The sequence below is a fragment of the Tiliqua scincoides genome, chromosome 5 (assembly GCF_035046505.1).
Source record: "Tiliqua scincoides isolate rTilSci1 chromosome 5, rTilSci1.hap2, whole genome shotgun sequence".
NCBI classification, from domain to species: domain Eukaryota; kingdom Metazoa; phylum Chordata; class Lepidosauria; order Squamata; family Scincidae; genus Tiliqua; species Tiliqua scincoides.
The window spans coordinates 61,145,822-61,163,846 of NC_089825.1; the positions used below are offsets into that span (position 1 = coordinate 61,145,822).

The following is an 18,025-nucleotide window of genomic DNA, read 5'->3' on the forward strand; positions in this document are numbered from 1 at the left end:
TATGTTGACTTTGGAGAAAGTGACCAGAGTACTTAATAGGTGAGGGAAGACACTTGGGATTAGATTCCTTGCTTGCTCCATGGCTCTGTGAAACCTGGCACTGCCCCAATTGCCTTTTTGACCCCTCTTCCCCTCTTCCCTGACATTGAGCTGAAGTAGTGCTTCAGCCTAGCATTGCCAGGTTCACCTCCCAGTCAGGTTCAATATCTGACTTATTTGATCATATCATTATAGAGCTGCAGAGGGTGAAGAGAAAAGGGATGGAGTCAAGCAACAAGCTTTCTCTTTTTCTCTTTTTTATTTTGATTAAACCATTTTTTTAAAGTACTGAGATAAAGCAGCCTGTTGGACTGAAAGCAACATTTATAGAAAATTAATTACAGAAGAAATCACTAACATGTTATCAATCCAGAGTAGTTTCATTCAAGGTTTTATTATCGTAGGCTATTAATCCTTCTCTGAATGTTAGTGTGCTGGTTAACTTCAATGCAAAGAAGATAGAGGGCTCCTTCTAAAACCACATTTTGTTCATGCTCTGGTTATTGCACTTTCTGTGTTCTGGCTGTATTATTTTTAAATGCCTGTATTTGAAGACTTACCCAGGAAATGTATCACCTTATGTATATTACATAAATCTCCAGTCATTCCTCAATACTAAGAGTCAAGGGAAATAGAATAAGGAGAAAATATCCTTTTATTGTACAGCTACAGTCCTTCACATGCTTATCTGGGAGTAAGCCCCATTAAACACAGACTTACTTCTGAATAAGCATGCACAGGATTGGGTTGCACATCTGTGTAAATGGAAACATCCTAATGACTTGAGTTGAGCAAAAATGTATTTGTAATTCCTTCAAGATGCTGGAAGAGTTATGGAATAAAAGAAGCAGGTGTGCACAGAGAGCTTTTTGACTGGATTCAAGGTGTCAACAAGCAGTCAAACTAGAGCTGCAGTCACTGTTCAGCTCCCTTGCTCATTTTTTCTCTTGCCTCTGGTAGTTCAGGTGCTTGGGTTGTCTGTTTTGTACCCACCCTGCTCCTGTGCCTTGCAGTAGGTAAAATAAAGTAGGTGAAATGTCATCTGCTAAATTTCTGCATATCAGGCTGACTGTTGTCCAAAGAACTGAAGCAGAGTCAGGAAGAGTTGGCGATTACGCTTAGGGCATGCACACGTTTTGAACTGTGGAAGGCTCAATTGATGTTAGCACGCCAGCAGACCAGTAACACTGCACTGCCTGCAGCTTTACCTTATGAAAAATACATACATTTTTCCCAGTGTAGAAAGCAGGAATAGCTTTACATTGTGCTCCAATCCAAAAGATCATAGCGTATGCCAGGGGTGCTCACACTTTTTTGGCTCGAGAGCTACTTTGAAACCTAGCAAGGCCCGGAGATCTACCAGAGGGAAGGAAGCGTCTGACAGACACCCCCTTTAATGTATGGAGCCCCTGCTGGAGTCTAGTCAGTTTTGTTGCTGCATGCCTGAAGAGTAGCTAAAGTGTCAGTTTCAGTGTCAGTTTAGTGTCAGCTAAATATGTCAGTTTCGTCTAGACATATTAACAGTTTGGAGAGACAGGGCTCCGCGATCTACTCATTTTGCCTCGCGATCTACCGGTAGATCGTGATCCACCTATTGAGCACCCCTGGCGTATGTGTTTAAAACTGCAAGTGCTAGTCTCCTACAATCATATCTTTATTATTAACAGTATTAACAGTTTGCAACAGTTATATCTTTGCAAAAACAAGTCCCAAATTGGCACTCCTAAGACCATTCTGTTGGAGCAGACCAAGGATTCATTCATTCAAGCAAGCAAGCAAGCAGTTTTTTTAAATACTGCATTTTGTCCCCCAGGGAGTACTCCATGTGATTCACAAACACAAAATAAAGCAATATTTATGTCTCAATATAAAAAATAAACAGTTAAATAAACAATTAAAATACCTTAATACTGATCAAAACAAAGAGCAGCAGGGAGGCATAGAGACCAACTCATCAGAGCATGACCAAAATCCTTGGTGGAGCAAAAAGGTCTTTGCCAGTTGCTGGCAAATAGTGAGAGGACCAAATGAGCCTCCAGAGGCAGAGAGATGCGTGACCTGGGGCAGATGACCCTATTGTGCATGTTTCCAACAGCAGTCAGCCAAATGCCTCCAGGAAGTTCACAAGCAAGGCATGATAGCAATCACACTTCACCATGATTTGTTCCCAGTTCCTGATGTTCAGAAGTACGCCTGAACAGATTTACACCTGATTTTGAGATTGTCATCACGAATAGATATTGATAGATTATCCATAAGTTTGCTTAATCTTCTTTTATGGCCATCAAAGCCAATAGTCCTCACACAAAGGGCTCTGTCATGGAAGGCATTTGAGTGTAGGAATTAATATGTGTACAGTGCGACGTGTGCTTATTCTACACATGGGTTTTTCACACTCTATGCATGGGCTTAGAATCCATAATGGAACACAGCTTTCCAGCATGTATACAACAAAAAAGGGTTAAATCCTTATTTAAAAGCATCAAATGTAAGAGCAAAATACACATTTACATTTATTCCTATAGGAATGTGCATCTGTGTAGGAATTTGGCAGCATGCAACATGGCTCTTACCATACTTCTTTCCCCTGATTTCCCCCACTTAGAGTCCCTCCCCCAAACATTTCATGTTCACTTGGAAAAATAAACAATACCAGGTGTAACTATTATCATTGTAAAAGTTTCCCTTTCAAACATCTTTTTTCTAAACAAGGTCAAACAAATATATAAGTGCATCAAAAGCTAGTACAAGAACAAATAATTTTGCTGCCTGCTTTTTTCATAAATTGCTGCATCTTTATCAGCTGTCTAGTAGAATGAAATAGATCAATAAGGGCCTAATCCTATCCAACTTTCCAGCACTGGTGCAGCCACAATGCAGCCCCAAGGTAAAGGAACAAATATTCCCTTACTTTGAGGAAGCCTCTGTGACTGCCTTCCCACTACAGGATGCAGTGCATGCCCCACTGACACAGCAGCACTGGCAGTGGAAAATTGGTTAGGATTGGGCCCTAAGTCTAGTTCTCCCCAATATGCAAATGACTTGAAATGGTAAAGTACTTTGTCTTTACCGTTTACAGGAAGTTGAATTTCTTCCTGCTACCTATGTGCTGAGTTCATGTTATCTCTACAATGTCCTGGAAGCTGGTGTAGTGAGGCTGCCCTCACACCACTGCCAATAATATTTGAAGTACAGGTTAAGTCTCATTATTCAGGAGAGTTCCAGCTTGACAGAAGGTATATGTTCTTTGGTAAGCTCTGAGCATTTACTTGATTGGATGGAAGGAGTCCCACCTTCTTTGTTTTTAAAGTATTTGCTTGTGGTTGATGATGCTCCAGAAGCAAATGCATTCAGACATTTCAAAACTGTCTCAGAATAAGAGGGTGGATTAAAGTATAACATAGCTGAGTAAATTGTGAAGCTGAAGGATTTAACTTTACAAAATGAAATCACATTAAATAAGTTGTATGGTAAATTCACTAGGACAACTTTTATGTGTTAGGAGAAGCATCAGGGGAAATAATCTTGGTTTCACATGTCATTTATTATATATTTTTCCTGTGCCAGGTTCAGGTTCAGTGGTCGTATTCTTGGCCTTGCTCTTATTCATCAGTATCTTCTTGATGCTTTCTTCACAAGACCGTTCTACAAAGCACTGTTAAGGCTGTGAGTATTTGCACATTTGTGAGTTTGCTGCAAAGGTTGATTCACAATTGTACTTCTTCTTTGAAAGGTGGGAGCATTATTTGTGGAGGATTTTTAAAATATATTTTCAACTCTTCTGTCCTAATACAGTGTGTATTGTGGCTGTAATCCTGTGCCTATTTATATCTGAGAATAAGTTCCCATTGAACATAGCGGGTCTTGCCTCCAAGTAAACATGCGTAGACTCAGACTGCATCCCTGAAATTCTGCTGCAGGAATTAGTATGTGGTATCCACCTCCTACACTTCAGATGAAGCATGGAGAAGCATGCAATCCAAGTGACATGGGAAGGACTCAGCATTCTGGAGTGTCCCCATCATTTTGCCAAACCTCATCCTTCACAGCAGATGTTCAGGGGCATCATGTGAAAGAGGGACATGCAAGAATGCAACATACACTAAGATGCTGGTACCACAATAAACTGGATCTGTTGCTGTAGTTTATTGGGGTGCAGCTGCTCACTTTAGATGTGCATGCACCTGGACACTGTGGCCAATTTGCACAATACTATCAAAAAATGCATTACAGGTGTGCCCCCATATCTGCAGGGGATCCATTCCATAGACTCCCCTGCAGATACAGAAACCACAGATATGGGGGTGCCTGTCTCCACACTCACCCCATCCCCCGTCCGCCTATTACCGTGTTTTTGAGACTTACCCCAGTGAAAGTGGTCTTACTTAACAGGGTCGTTACAAGCATACAAGCTTATAGCAACATTCAGCTTTCTTTCAGGTTAACTTCTACTTCTTGTTAACCTTGATCTAGTTTTTTTTCCACGTATCCAGTGTGCTAGGAGGCAGCATGACCATCACTATAAACTTGTATGCTTATAACAACTCTGTTAATCAAGACCATTGTTGCTGGGAAAGTCTCAAAAACACGTTAATGGGGCACAGGGGGCGCATCTGCGGATAATTGAAACAATGGATATGGGATCCACAGATATGGGGGCCTGAATGTATTTTATAAATAAAATAAAAAACCATTCAAATGGATTGCAGTTGACATAGACCACCTGTAGTGTAGTGATCTACTGGAACAGGGATTTTCCCCCCCTTTAGAAAAGAGATTGCTTGCTTTTTAGTACGAAGTAGTTTAATTGCAGAAACTGTACTGACAGAACATCTTTGTAAAATATTGCAAATTTCTGGGAAATATGAAGTGGCTACTATGAGGTTATTATTAATTCATTTTTTTAATATTGATCTACGTATTTTAATGTCCGAGCATTATGGTCTCTACACTTTCTGTTGCATATATTTGGATAATAAAAAGAAAAGCACAGCTAAATTCCAATGAAATTAATTAAATTTAACTAGATGGGTAGGAAACAAACCTACCTGTGGTGTCTGCTTATCAGAATGAATGTGAATTTGCTTCAGTTTTTGGTAGATTAATGACCCAATCCTCTAAGCAGCTGAAATCTTATTGCCTCTTCCACTGGCACGGACTGCCACAAAGCAGTCAGCGCCATTGTAAAAGGTGCTCAGTAATATGCTGGCAGGAAGGCATTGTCAGCTCTCCTGCCTCCCACTGGAGCAAGTTAGAGCCCAATCCTGAGCTCGGTGCACCAGCTTACAGCCGGTGTATACTGTCGCAAATGTGCCATAAGGCACATTTGCGAGGCCTAATGCCAAGCCAGCACCTGTACTAGCCCAGCAGGTCCGGTACTGGGCTAGCGCTGGGCAGGCGCCCGGCCTCCACCACTGGGTGGTTGCATGGACCGCCTAGCCAAGGTGAGGAAAGCGGAGGCAGGGAGGAAGCGTTCCAGGGAGGGGGAGGCAGGCGGAGGGTGGAGGGAGGACAGGGATGTGGCATGACCAGGAGGCAGGAGGCGGGGAGGAGGCGTGTTGGGGGAGGGAGGGAGGCGGGTCCGGTGTAGCTCCGCTTCACCAGATCCAGAGCGTTCGTGCGGAGCTCAGCGCCCTACATGAAAGCTTTTACCTGAGTAGCCCCATTGCGCGAATTGAGTGAATTGAGTAACCCCATTGTGGGGCTACTTCCCTTACCTGGGAAAAGGGAACAAAAGTAGCCTGAGGCATGCAGGATGCGGCGGCGGCCATTTTTGGTGCCACCAAAGCTGCATGCCACGGGAGCTCAGGATTGGGCTGTTAGTCAGCAGGAAAGGGGGAGGGGGCAACATGGGCAGTGAGGAGATGAATCTTGCCAAGGAAGGTTATAACAGACTGGGAGGCTGTGAGAGGGAGTGGATCTGGTGGTAATGGCACATACTGGATCTGATCTCCTTTTCCTGCAGCCTCCCTGCTCCCTTTCTCTTTGACCCATTGCAGTTTGGTAGGCTTACAGAGTTGTAAGGGGATTTAAATCCCCTTTTGCCTCCGAAGTTTTCTAATCGTCCCCCTCGCTAGTTACAGTACACCTATTTTTGGTGCTGCTGCACCAGCGGGGGGGGGGGGAGAATATGATTGGGCTCTAACACACTTCTCCCACATGTTTATTGTACAAGTTGTGATGGAAACTCTTTTGTCTGCTTTTAAGGAAATCTATATGGTAGTATTTGATGTAAATAAGACCAAATAGCATCTGCTTTGACAGATGAAAATGCTAGCTATGTTCCAGTATATTGGAACTATAAACACAGACAGGGGTTCTCTTTTGTCTGCAAATGATAGGGGAGAGCCAACCATGAGTCTATTTAGTCTAATATCCTGTTTCCAACAAGAGATCATCCCTATTATTTGTCCCCAGCACCTGATATTCAGCAGTATGCATATTCTATTTAGTTCTCATGACTAAGATCTATTCTCCAACCAACTGGAGGAATCTGAACTTTAAACACTTTGTGTTATGTATGTTAAATCATCATTCTAGTAGCCACAGACATGCAGCATTATCTGTGTTCTGTTGTACAATCAGACCGTGTGACCTAAGTGACTTGGAGTATCTGGATGAGGAGTTCCATCAAAGTTTACAATGGATGAAGGACAACAACATCACTGATATCCTGGACCTCACTTTCACAGTTAATGAGGAAGTGTTTGGACAGGTAAGCAAGCAAGTTTTTGTGCTAAACTATCACAAAGTTGGGAAAAAAAATAGATCTGAAACAGGAAGACTTATAGAACACCATCATTTGGGCACTTAAGCTTAAGATTGGGTTTGGACATAAAGGGAATAAGAGAGTCCAAGACAATAATACAGGTTGATTGTAATACAGGTTGATAATACTGCCCTCTCTCATTAATGAGGCTGTTGTTAAAGGACTGTTCAGTTTTTAAAACTGATTTTAAAGGGATGCATTTTTCCCCTCCTCCAGGGATCAGCACATTCTTTCTCATTTGCAGGAGCCATTCGTGTTGAGTCAAATCCGTGTATAAAAAATCTGTGTATAAATAGGCTGGACCTGTAGTTGAAAAACAAGGCAGAGATCACCATAGGTTGATGCCATAACAATACAGTATGATGATACCAGAAGGAAAGGGGAGATTGGCTGGATGGGGCAGAAAGCTCTCATTAAAATCAGTAGGGAGGGAGAAAAGGTGAGAATTATGAATCTCTAAAAGATAGTTTCCACCACAGAAGTGATTTCAGTTGTAAGAATTCAAAGAAATATGCAATGATGGGGAAAGAATATTGACATGGTTGCTTGCCAGTACTATGTTTTAAGAATCATTCATTCCATCTCCTCAGGGCACCATAGGAGAAACAGATAGTTGCCCTTCCTGCAGTGAACTGAGGCAGCATATATGGAGGTTCTTGCATTTTATCTTCACAGCAACCCTGATGTGGATTATGATGAGAGAGAGGGAAGGGGGGGGAGAGAGAGTACATGGCTGGCTCAAGGCCACCCAGTGGGTGAGTGAGAATTCAAACACAAGTCTCTGGGTTTGGACTGTTTCAACACTCAGTTCACTATGCTGCACTGGCTTTCAAGGTGTCAGAAGCGTCAGATGAGACTTTAAAACTTATTTTGAGAGATGAAGGTGAAAATGAGGACCGAGAGTTCAAATACATGTTTTTATGTGGTTTCCCAGTATGAAAGTTCAACATTATAACATTTTCTTCTTTTGTGGCTTAAAAATAATCATTAAGCATTTCTGTCTATCCACATATGTAAATTTCAAACTAGACTCTCTTAAATTTTTTTTTTTTATCCAGCTGCCCATTTGTATTCCTCTCTTCTCCCAAAGAGTTCAGGGTGCCATATGCAGGGTCATCCCACTGTATCCTAACAACAACTCTGTGAGAGGTGTACAGCTGCAAGGCAACTGTCTGAGTTTCATGGATTCACAGGAATTTGACTCAGATCTTCTTTTTCCAAGGATGACTCTCTCTTTGTCCATGACAGCACACTGCCAGCTGATAATTTTACATTAAATACTCAACGTCCTTGGAAAACAATGTTATATGCTTAAAAAGATCATAGAAGCCAGGATGGTGTAGTGGTTTGGAAGTTGGACTTAGTCCTGGAAGATCTAGGTTTAAATCCCTGCTCAGCCATGAAGCTTCCTGGGTGACTCTGGGCTAGTCACTGTCTCTCAGCCCCACCTACCTCACAGGGCTGTTGTGAGCACAAAAGGAGGGGAGGAACTACAAGGGTCGCCCAGAAAGTAATGCACCACATTTTTTTTCTCAGCCTACAGTAATGGTACGAATGCGAAACTTTAGATATACATTATTTGAATTTTCAGGAGTGTGCGCACAAATTTTTAGTTTCTTCAGACAGATAGCGTAACTGCAGCAGTGTTTCGAAATGGTGTCTGTAAGTGATGTACGTTACAAGCAGCGTGTCAACATTGAATTTCTCACTGCGGAGAAAGAAACTGCTGGGAACATTCACAAACGTTTGTGTACAGTTTATGGAGAATCTGCAGTCAACAGAAGTACGGTTAGTCACTGGGCACAGAGGGTGAGGCCATTAGAAGGCGGTTCGGCAGAGCTCCAAGATTTGCAGTGTTCGGGGCGGCCATCCACGGCTGTCACACCTGACAAAACGCAGCTTGCTGATGTGCTCATTCGCAAGGACCGACGCATAACGACTAGGCAGTTGGCGCTGAAGCTGTCAATCAGCAAAGGAAGTGTGGATGCAATCATCCATGCTCTTGATTACTCAAAAGTGTGTGCACGATGGGTTCCGCGCTGTCTTACGGTGGACCACAAATCTCTCAGAAAAAACATTTCTTCTGAGTTGCTGAAACGTTTTGAAGATGAGGGGGAAGCATTCTTGTCCAGGATTGTGACAGGTGATGAAACCTGGGTTCACCATTTTGAGCCCGAAACAAAACAACAGGAATGGCGTCATCCTCAATCTCCACAGAAGAAAAAATTCAAAGCAACTGCTTCCGCCAGTAAGGTCATGATCACTGTGTTTTGGGACTGTGAGGGCGTCATACTCATTGATGTGATGCCAAGAGGCAGCACCATTAATTCTGAAGCTTATGTGAAGACATTAACCAAACTCAAGAAGCGCTTCCAGCGACTTCGGCACCATAACAACCCAGGTGAATGTTTGATTCAACATGATAACGCTCGGCCTCACACAAGTTTGAGGACTTCGGAACACATCACTAAGCAGGGTTGGACTGTGTTACCCCATCCACCCTACAGCCCTGACCTAGCTCCCTCAGACTTCCACTTGTTTGGGCCATTAAAGGATGCCATTCGCGGAAGACATTTTGAGGATGACGAAGAGGTGATTCGCGCAGTGCAGAAATGGCTTCGTGACCAGAACAAGGAGTGGTACCGACAGGGCATACATGCCCTTGTGTCTCGCTGGAGGAAGGCCATAGAACTGGACGGAGATTACGTGGAAAAATAGGGAGTGTAGAAGAAACATCATTCTTTCTTGTGTGTAAGTTTCATTGTGTTCAATAAATAATTGTTGAAGAAAAAAAATGTGGTGCATTACTTTCTGGGCGACCCTCGTATGTACACTACCCTGAATTCCTTGGAGGAAGGGTGGTATAAAAATGTGAAAAGTAAAAATAAATAAACTAGCCTGATAAGGCAGCTAATAGCAATATGTAAATTAAAACTTTTGGGTTAGCATTTTAATTTTGAAGCACTTGCTGTGACTATTGCTCTTGCATGGCTGCACAATATTTGAGTTTGTTTACTTATTGTTTGCTAGGTAACAGAAAGAGAGTTGAAGTCTGGGGGCTCAAACACACAGGTGACGGAAAAGAATAAGAAGGAGTATATTGAGAGGATGGTGAAGTGGCGAGTGGAAAGAGGTGTTGTTCAGCAAACAGAAGCTCTAGTCCGTGGCTTCTACGAAGTAAGTGTCAGTGTTTGGTTGGCTCAAATTGCCAGAGCCACAGACCTGCCTTGCATTTGGTCCAGAAAAATTACTGATATAAAAGTAAATGTCTGTATAGGTTGAATATACATGATTTGATCCTGCACAGTGGTTATGCAAACAACCATTGGCTGCATTATTCCTGTAGCAGATGGATCCTGCGTATCAGCATTGCAGGTGAACTGCATGGAAGCAGGACTTATTAAAATGCATCACTACTGCAAGGATTGTGACAAAACTTTCTATATATTTTATTCTAAATGGGTTTGAGGATTTTTGATACTGCAAAGAAGATAAGGCTCAAACTACTCATCTCCAAAGTGCTATTCTTTCTACCAGCTATGGGAGGGGAGCTATTACTTTGCAAACACAGAATAGCAGAAAAAAAATGAGCTCAACTTGCTAGCCCCAGTCTACTTCTGGTTACTCACAGCTATTTGCATTCAGGAACTAGTTGCTCCAGATGGGGACGCTCATCTTCATTGAAAGAAGCATCCAACTACCTGTTCAGTGATGCCTTGGTATGGATGCCCATCCAAATGTTCATCTGTTTCTGCACACAGGTATCCCTTGCTGGATCTGTGTGACTATTTTTCCTTTCCTTCTCTTCCGTGATTTATTGTTTTTCCATTGTTCATTCCATTGTTAATTGTTTAATGTGTCAGCATTGTTTATGCTGGGGAAAAAAAATGGTTTACCAGTAGCTGATCAGATTAGGCATTTGTTACTGTGTTTTTGCTACATAGTGGATATCAAATGGGTAAGTAGTTAATGTTTTGGAAAATGTTTTGTAGGTTAAAGAGATGCAAGCAAATCAAGGTAATTCAGAGCCTGATAAATAAAAACTGTGTGGCCGGAAAGCTTGGTTCAGATTTCTGGTGCTCAGAATCCATTTGGCAGATATCTGCCAACATGCCATAGCTTTCCTAAGAGACAGTTGGACTGTGTTTCTTTATGACAAGGCAACTCAAGGGTTTTCTGCTAGCCACAGGAAGTACTAAAAATGTGGTTTGTCTTTCAGGTTGTAGACTCAAGGCTTGTCTCTGTTTTCGATGCCAGAGAGTTAGAATTGGTTATAGCCGGCACTGCAGAAATAGACCTTAATGACTGGCGCAACAACACAGAATATCGGGGTGGTAAAATATGCAGTTCCTTTTCCTTACCATCTTCCATTTCATGATGTCCTGTCTTCCTGGTAGAAATTCTCGTTGATTTCTTTAAGGAGGACTGTGTGTAAAATTATTTGGCCTGCAGCAGTGGTTCCCAAAGTCCTACTTGGAATTTGGAACTGCAGTAAGTCTTTGTGGGGGTCCCTGCCCTCTTAAGGGTGGGGCAGGGGGATGGTAGCAACGTGATCCCCAGGATCGCACCACTGTCAAAGCCAGGGAGGCGCTGGCCTCCTTGGGGTGTGGGGACACCTCCACAGGGCTCCCCAACCCTGTAAATAGTTAAAAAGTGCAATCAGAAACCACTTCTGGTTTGCTATTGCAAAACATCCACAAGGCTCCCCACACCCCCAGAAGGCTGGGGCTTGCTACTGTGAGTCTAAACAACCACCCTCTGACTCCAGCAGTGGCGATCCTGGGAATTGCATTGCTGCCATCCCCCCACTCCACACCTTAAGAGGGCAGACCAGTGCTTCCCACAGTTTGGGAACCACTAGGCTATAGAGTATGGGATAGTCCATATGTGCAGCAGCACTGCTGAATTTTCTCCACATTATCATACTTACCAGGCTTATGTGCCCTATTAGCACTTGTCTGTGGGCTCATACCCACTTTCAATTACATAGGCATACTGTGGAGAAAGCACATAATTCTAATCAGGCACAAGACTAGTGATTCCTCCACTCACAGGCAGATCTTTATGGCCCTGCAGCATTCACAAGAATTTGTGCAATCCCATGCACCAGTATATATCCTTTGTGCTCATATTCTGCAATTGAGGATGTGTCCAAGCTTAAAATTGGGCATGCATGCATCTGATATGCTTACAAGGAGGACTTTGGTGGTGCTGCTGTATGTTTGAATTAGCCCTGGGCTGCAGAACAACCAGCTATTTTTATGAGCTATTTTTATGAGTGTGTGACTCTATATATGTGTATTATACTTCTACTCAGTTGATTTTCAAAATTTGATTTAGGGAAATTCTGGGGTTCTTGGGAAAACTATCAAGTGTTCCTTAACAAGAAGATCAGCAATGGCAGACAAGCTTCCCCAAAAGACAGCTTGCTCACTATAACCCACCTTTCCTGTCATGCACATCTCTGTGCATGTTCTAGAGTGCACACTCAATTTATGCAGCATGATAATGAATCTTGTCAGGCCTGGCAGGTAGCCTGCATGAGATGAGTGTGCACTCTTAGACTCATTTCAGAATTCCATAGTAAACCACAAAAGTTCCAGTCATCGTGAAAAGCACTCCCTAAAGGCAGAAAGCTTGAAACCACTGAGTAAGCTATACCATTAGCTAGAGCTGAAACAACAAACCAAAAGACATTCAGCACCTCATACTACATCAGTTCATCATCATAACTCATTGTGGCTTTTCTTGGTATGTACTAATACATTTCTCAATCACACACTTTCTGTTTTAGGTTACCATGATGGACATATCGTGATACGATGGTTCTGGGCAGCAGTAGAGAGGTTCAACAATGAACAAAGACTACGGTTGCTACAGTTTGTCACAGGAACATCTAGTGTGCCATATGAGGGCTTTGCAGCCCTTCGAGGGAGCAATGGGTTACGGCGCTTCTGTATAGAGAAATGGGGCAAAATAACATCCCTTCCAAGGTATGCTTGCATGTTGAGTGGAGACAGTGGGTTGTATTTGGAGTTTAGCTTGTGATGAATAAGGAAGTTAGTCATGACTAAGACCCAGTGAAATCGGCATGCCTTCACTTAAGGAAACATTCATTACAAATAGCTGTAATTAAGTTTGGGAAAGAGATTTGCCTCATTTTTGCCACTGAGCCAATTCTAGAGGGTGGTGAGATTGGACATTTCCTAGGACTCCAAGATCCACAAAGAATTTCCTGCGCTCAAAGCACTGCCATTCTCGATCCATTCCCATGGGTGAGATAAGTATCAAAGGTGGTAAGTTATAGCCCAAGAGAAGACTCCGTTTCTTCCTTATGAAGAAACAAGTTATGGAAACTGTGATCTGGTGTCTGGGGCAGTTCTGGTTTGGATGAGGATGAGCAAACTGAAACGCGTGTGCTGCCAGGGGTGACTCCACAGGTGGGGCCTTACCAACTCCTGAGACAATGAGTGCCCAAGGCTATTGCTGCTGACCACCACTGCCTGGCAGACCAGAGCCGATGGGGGTGTTTACCAGGTGATTGGAGGGGAGCAGTGGCAACAGTGGGCTGTCCTTTTCTTCTTCCAGAAGTTTACAATTCTCAGATGTCCTGTGCACCAACACTGTGCTGGGGCTGGGGCATGTGGGAATTGCTAGATAGCATCAGGGAATGTAAGAGGACTGTCCACTGTCAACCCGAGTCTACGAGCAAGATTGGTTTAACTCTTTGAAAAGGAAATTCTTTGATCCCCCATAGCCCAAATTGAGTTCCTTTCAGGACATTCTGCAAGTACCAACCATTGCCCCCAAGTTTGTGAGAAGTGCACATATTTTTCACCAAACATACTATTTTCAAATTGTATAGAATTCCTGTAGAAACCAGAGTTTTTAAGAGATGTCCCGGGCGTTTGGCCTATTAAGTATGAAAAAGGTGATTGGCTTACTTCGCTCTTTTAGATAAGGTTTATGACCTATATTCAACCAGCTAAATTCTTCCCCCAAAGAAACTTTCTTTCCAAAATTAGATATTTGGGACTTTCCTGCATTTCAAGTTGTGGTTCAGCCACAGAAGCAACTATTTGCTTTCTCATTCCTGAGTAGAAGCATATTGTTGTGAGTTTGCGGTCTGTTTACTGTGTGGTTTTACCTCAAGTGACTTCGAGGGAAGATTTAATTTAAAAAATCCCTAGTGGCCATATATATTTCTAAATGGGTACCTGAAGGGGTGGTTCTAAGACAAGTGTATGGCAGGTTACATACAGGTTGAAACAACACTTGGCAGCTTTTGAAGTTTAAGAGAGAGACAACTGTGACTTGGAGGATGGTGAAGTAAGTACCTTGCAGGAACTTACTCTGGAGATCTGATATGGGGTAGTGGATATTTGACCCCCTGGATATTTGACAGGAATGGCTGTTTGACCCCCTGTATTCCACTTGTACATTTGTAAATAAAGCAAATACAGGCATGACCACTTATCCGTGGGGGTTCTGTTCTGGAACCCCCCGCAGATAACTAAAACCACAGATACAGACTAGTGCACTTCCCCACTGTCCCAGGGGGCGGGGGCACCTTTGCCTCCTGAAAGGCCTCAAAGCTCAGCAAAGGCCAAAGACGTCTGTCCCGGCCTCTGCTGAGCTCAGACTGAGCTCTGAAGCTCAAAACATGTCTGGTTTCACAGAGAAACCAGAAGTGACATTTTTAATGCCTTATAAAGTATTGGGAGGCCAGGGGAAGTCCTGCAGGGGCTCCAGAGGCATTAAAAAAGTCACTTATAAGACATTAAAAAAGTCACTTCCTGTCTCTCCATGTTTTTTGTCACGTGTTTTGAGCTTCAGAGCTCGGTCTGAGCTTAGTAAAGGCCGGGGACAGACATCCTCAGTCTCTGCTGAACTCAGACGCTCCTCTGGAGGTGAGGGAAGCAGAGCTCCCCTCGCCTCTGGAGGGGGTGCATATGTGGGTGCGTGTACAAGGAGGCCCAGATCCTAATTGCAGATAAGTGAATCTGCAGATACAGGATCCGCAGATATGGTGACTCCCCCATATTAAAAAAAACACCTAAAGAGCCCAATCCTATTGGACTGCTGTGTCAGCAGAACGTGTGCTGTCAAGAAGCCGTAAAGTGTGCTTCAGCAACGCACGCTGCCAGAGTGACAGTGAAAAGGCTGGAGCCTTCCCCCACATGCTGGTGGATCTGCAGAGACTCACTGGAGAAGGTAAGTCAGTGCAGGAGATTGGAAAGAGGCACGTGTGGGCCAAATGGGGAAGGGGTGAACAGAACAGTGTGGTGACATGGTGGATCAGGCCTGAGAGGGAGTGGGATTGGCAGTGTACACCAAATCCCAAGCCCCTTCCCAGTCCTGATCCGCCTTTCCAGGGCAACATGGATTTGTGCCAATGATTGAGCTGGCGCCCAATAGCGGTTGCTGGGACTTACCCCAGGCAAGGGGACAAATGTCCCCTTACCACAAGGGAAACTTCCAACAGCCAAAATTCTCCTATGGGATGCTGCAGAAGCTGTGCTGGCACTACTGCATTGCCACACTGGGAGCTGGATAGCATTGAGCCATAAGTCTGCAGAACTCTCTCATCTGAGAAAACCAGATCTAGTTGCCTTGCCCCTAAAGTGTCTCACTGCTCAAGGAAAAGTGGACCACTGACAATACCTTTCAGTTGCTTGATTTAGAAGAAATATTTAAAGAAAATATTTCTTTACTTAGCGTGTGGTCGGTCTGTGGAACTCCTTGCCACAGGATGTGGTGCTGGCGTCTAGCCTAGACGCCTTTAAAAGGGGATTGGACAGGTTTCTGGAGGAAAAATCCATAATGGGGTACAAGCCATGATGTGTATGCGCAACCTCCTGATTTTAGAAATGGGCTATGTCAGAAGGCCAGATGCAAGGGAGGGCACCAGGATGAGGTCTCTTGTTATCTGGTGTGCTCCCTGGGGCATTTGGTGGGCCGCTTTGAGATACAGGAAGCTGGACTAGATGGGCCTATGGCCTGATCCAGTGGGGCTGTTCTTATGTTCTTATATTCTTAAGTCATTTAGTTCAGAGCTGCATGTTCAGTGGCTAACATGAGATTCCTGTCCCATGTTTACTGCCATTTGGCAGAATGGCAGGGGGGTGGCACTTGCAGGGGAGAAGTGGCAGGTGGGAGATGAGGTACTTGCTCTTCCCCAGCCCCATTTGCCTCTGCAACCGTTCCCCACCCCTTTTCTTTCAGTTAGGTAGGAATCTAAAATGTGTTTGCCATGGGAAAAGCAGGTAAGAGGAGGAATTAAATAGAGAAAAGAGTGGGTATCAAACTCTTCCCCTACAAATCCCTTCTCCTTATCACAGCTTTGCACAGCATCAAGCACAGGATTAGAAATTGTGCATTTGCCACCTAATGTGTAGTTCCAGTCTCACTCTTCTTGGAAACTCTGTTATGCAGATTATGCAGGTTGTTAAGTATTTCTGATTAGGTTGCTACTTCTTAATGAAATGTACATGTAGTATTTTCACTTTGCAGGGCACATACGTGTTTCAACCGCCTGGATCTTCCACCCTACCCATCATATTCTATGCTATATGAAAAGCTGTTGACAGCTGTTGAAGAAACTAGCACTTTTGGACTTGAATGAGGAAATTCAGGCTTTTCAGATGTTTTCCTGGTCAGTGACATCACCCCCTTTCCTTCCCTGCTGCCATATGATTTTAGTTTTCTGTGTTTTTATTTCTGGGGAGAAAAAAAAAATCAGGACTGACAGCAGCTGTGCATGAAGAACAGCCTTCGTTTAAGAACTAACCTTCATGCTTTCATCTTCAATTTCCAATGGACAACTAGCCTGTATGCAATATAAACAAAAAAACAACCAACTGTCTCAAGGTCTCTGTATATCTCCACATACCTCCATTAGTAACAATGAAAAATATGAATGCAAGTTATGCTATACTTGACCAAATGTTAAATGTTTACTTCCATCTACGTTGATTAAAAAAAAACAAAAACCATCAAGCATTCCAAGCTTTTATATGCTCATCTCTTTGCAGTTAAACCCACGGTTAATCTTGTGTCTTAACGGCTGTATCCACTAATGGGAGCTGTCCAAGAGTTTGTTTCACTCATCCTTGATTTTGTTGTACATACTATGCATAGGTGAAAGCCACCTGTGAGCAAAACTGGATTTTTATACATGAACTCCTAATCCAAATCAACTACAACAGCTGGAGCTGGGCCAGACACATGGTGCAGATAAGACATTAAAAACAAAACAAACCTGTAATGCAACATGGAGTGTGCCAGTTATTGTTAACTTTGTCAGTTACCAGTAATGGAGGGAACTTGCACTTCTGAGATGTTCAGGCATGGGGGGGAGGTGATGTTTGTTGTAATGGTTTGCCACACAAAAAGCACAAATCTGTGCACCCAAGAAAAATGTCTTATCATGTAACATAATAGACAATGTCACCTTCTCTAATTATTGTATATAGCAAAAAAAGTAGTAAGAACGTTCTCTCTTTTCTTAATATCTTCTAGTTCTGTTTACTGATTCTTTGTTTTATGAATATTTAATCATTTCCTTTCAGAAAAAAAAATACAAATAGACAATCCTGCACCATTGGAGGCCATTGATTATTTCAGGTGTATTGATTGGGCAAGAGTTGTGATTTCCTTTCATTTCTCATTAAACCCAAATTCTCCATAATCACAGAACCAGTTCAACACAAAAGGGTTTAAGTGAAGCTTAGTTATGTGTGAAGCTGCAGAGAATGATGGTGCTGAGGCAGGATGAATGTGAGTGTCATCTGTGTAGCTAAACAATTGAAGTAGTTCCTAAAGCCCCATTGGTCTTCTGACATGTTATTTATTGGGGAAATGTCTGGCCTCTTTTGAAACTAGATGAACATAGCTTAATGAGAAAATGAGAAACTTTCAGAGTACTGGGAAAGGTGGCCCGAAACATGCATAGATTGATGGGTTCTGCTGGAACTAATTGGAAAAAAATCAACCACAAAATAATAATTTATTTCTACTTCCCTGATTTTCTTCTACTGTGAGAATTAGGCGGCAATTCTTTGCACACTTACTTGAGAGTAAAGTGCATTGAACTCCGTGAGACTTCTCAATGAATATGTTTTAGGGCTGTGAACATGTTTTGTCTTACCTAAGAATAGTCCTACATGTATATCTTTAAAAATTTGCTACTTTGGGTTTTTTCTCAAAAAAAGAAAA

At 43.0% G+C, this 18,025-nt stretch overlaps 1 protein-coding gene across 2 annotated transcripts in view; it reads left to right on the top strand.

Moving 5' to 3' along the window:
* The window catches only part of HECW1 (HECT, C2 and WW domain containing E3 ubiquitin protein ligase 1), a 171,815-nt gene extending 155,382 nt beyond the window's left edge, over positions 1-16,433 (top strand). For both annotated transcript variants that reach the window (XM_066627949.1, XM_066627950.1), the window contains 6 exons: positions 3,607-3,705; positions 6,625-6,754; positions 9,839-9,985; positions 11,028-11,142; positions 12,603-12,801; positions 16,322-16,433. In XM_066627949.1, the coding sequence (XP_066484046.1) occupies positions 3,607-3,705; positions 6,625-6,754; positions 9,839-9,985; positions 11,028-11,142; positions 12,603-12,801; positions 16,322-16,433 (802 nt within the window). The remainder of the gene's footprint in view (positions 1-3,606; positions 3,706-6,624; positions 6,755-9,838; positions 9,986-11,027; positions 11,143-12,602; positions 12,802-16,321) is intronic.
* Positions 16,434-18,025: the final 1,592 nt, after the last annotated feature.